This window comes from Elephantulus edwardii, unplaced genomic scaffold, assembly GCF_000299155.1.
Source record: "Elephantulus edwardii isolate Elephantulus edwardi_28Jun2011 unplaced genomic scaffold, EleEdw1.0 scaffold00250, whole genome shotgun sequence".
NCBI lineage: Eukaryota > Metazoa > Chordata > Mammalia > Macroscelidea > Macroscelididae > Elephantulus > Elephantulus edwardii.
In genome coordinates, this window is record NW_006400000.1 from 4101602 (window position 1) to 4102773 (window position 1172).

The window sequence follows — 1172 nt, forward strand, 5'->3', positions numbered from 1 at the left end:
AATCTTACTGGCACTGCCCGATATGCTAGCATCAATGCACATCTTGGTATTGAACAGAGTCGCCGAGATGACATGGAATCGTTAGGCTATGTTTTGATGTATTTTAATGGAACTAGCTTACCATGGCAAGGACTAAAGGCTGCAACAAAGAAACAAAAATTTGAAAAGATTAGTGGAAAAAAGATGTCCACTCCTGTTGAAGATTTATGTAAAGGCTTTCCTGCCGAATTTGCCATGTACTTAAATTATTGTCGTGGTTTGCACTTTGAGGAAGCTCCAGATTACATGTACCTGAGGCAGTTATTCCGCATTCTTTTCAGGACCCTGAACCATCAGTATGACTACAGATTTGATTGGACAATGTTAAAGCAGAAAGCAGCACAGCAGGCGGCCTCTTCCAGTGGGCAGGGTGAGCAGGCCCAAACCCCCACAGGCAAGCAAACTGACAAAACCAAGAGTAACATGAAAGATTTCTAAGCATGAATTGAAGAACAGAAGAAGCAGAGCAGATGATTGGAGCAGCATTTGTTTCTCCCCAAAATCTCGAAATTTTCGTTCTTATGGACACTAGCCAGTGGTTGTGGACAACCATTTACTTGATGTGAAGAACTTAATTTCAGTGTCAACTGGCTCTGGGCAGTGCTGGTGATGCTGTATCTTGAATTGTAGCTGCTGTATTTGTGAATATTAACTGAGATAGTGAAACATGGTGTCCAGTTTTCTATTGCATTTCTTCAAGTGGAAAAGTTAACGAAATGGTTGAGACAAATTGGTGGAGAAATTGTGCATATGCCAATTGTTTTGTTAAAGCCTTTTAGTTTGAACTATACTGCTTTGAGATGTCATTTCAGAAGAACGGCATGAACAGTCTTCAGCCACAGTTGTGATGGTTGTAAATTGTGCATTCTTAGGGTTTTTCCATCCCTGGGGTTTGCAAGTTGTTCACTTAAAACATTCTCAAAATGGTTGGCTTCTTGTTTGCAAGTCAGCTGATACGGTAGCAACCAAAGATTCCAGTGTTTGAGCATATGAAAGACTCTGCATGCTAACCTGTGCTAGAATAACAGCATCTAAAGTGAAGATTTCAGAAACTTAGTGACTACTAGATTATCTTTAGGACTCTCCATTAACTCTATAATGTTCTTGGTATTAAAGGGGGAAAACCCACATAT

At 40.2% G+C, this 1172-nt stretch overlaps 1 protein-coding gene across 1 annotated transcript in view; it reads left to right on the forward strand.

Moving 5' to 3' along the window:
- Positions 1-477, forward strand: part of LOC102863600 (casein kinase I isoform alpha-like) — a 25143-nt gene extending 24666 nt beyond the window's left edge. Inside the window, exon 3 of the mRNA XM_006899268.1 lies at positions 5-477. Coding sequence (XP_006899330.1) covers positions 5-477 — 473 coding nt within the window. The remainder of the gene's footprint in view (positions 1-4) is intronic.
- The last annotated feature ends 695 nt before the right edge of the window (positions 478-1172 follow it).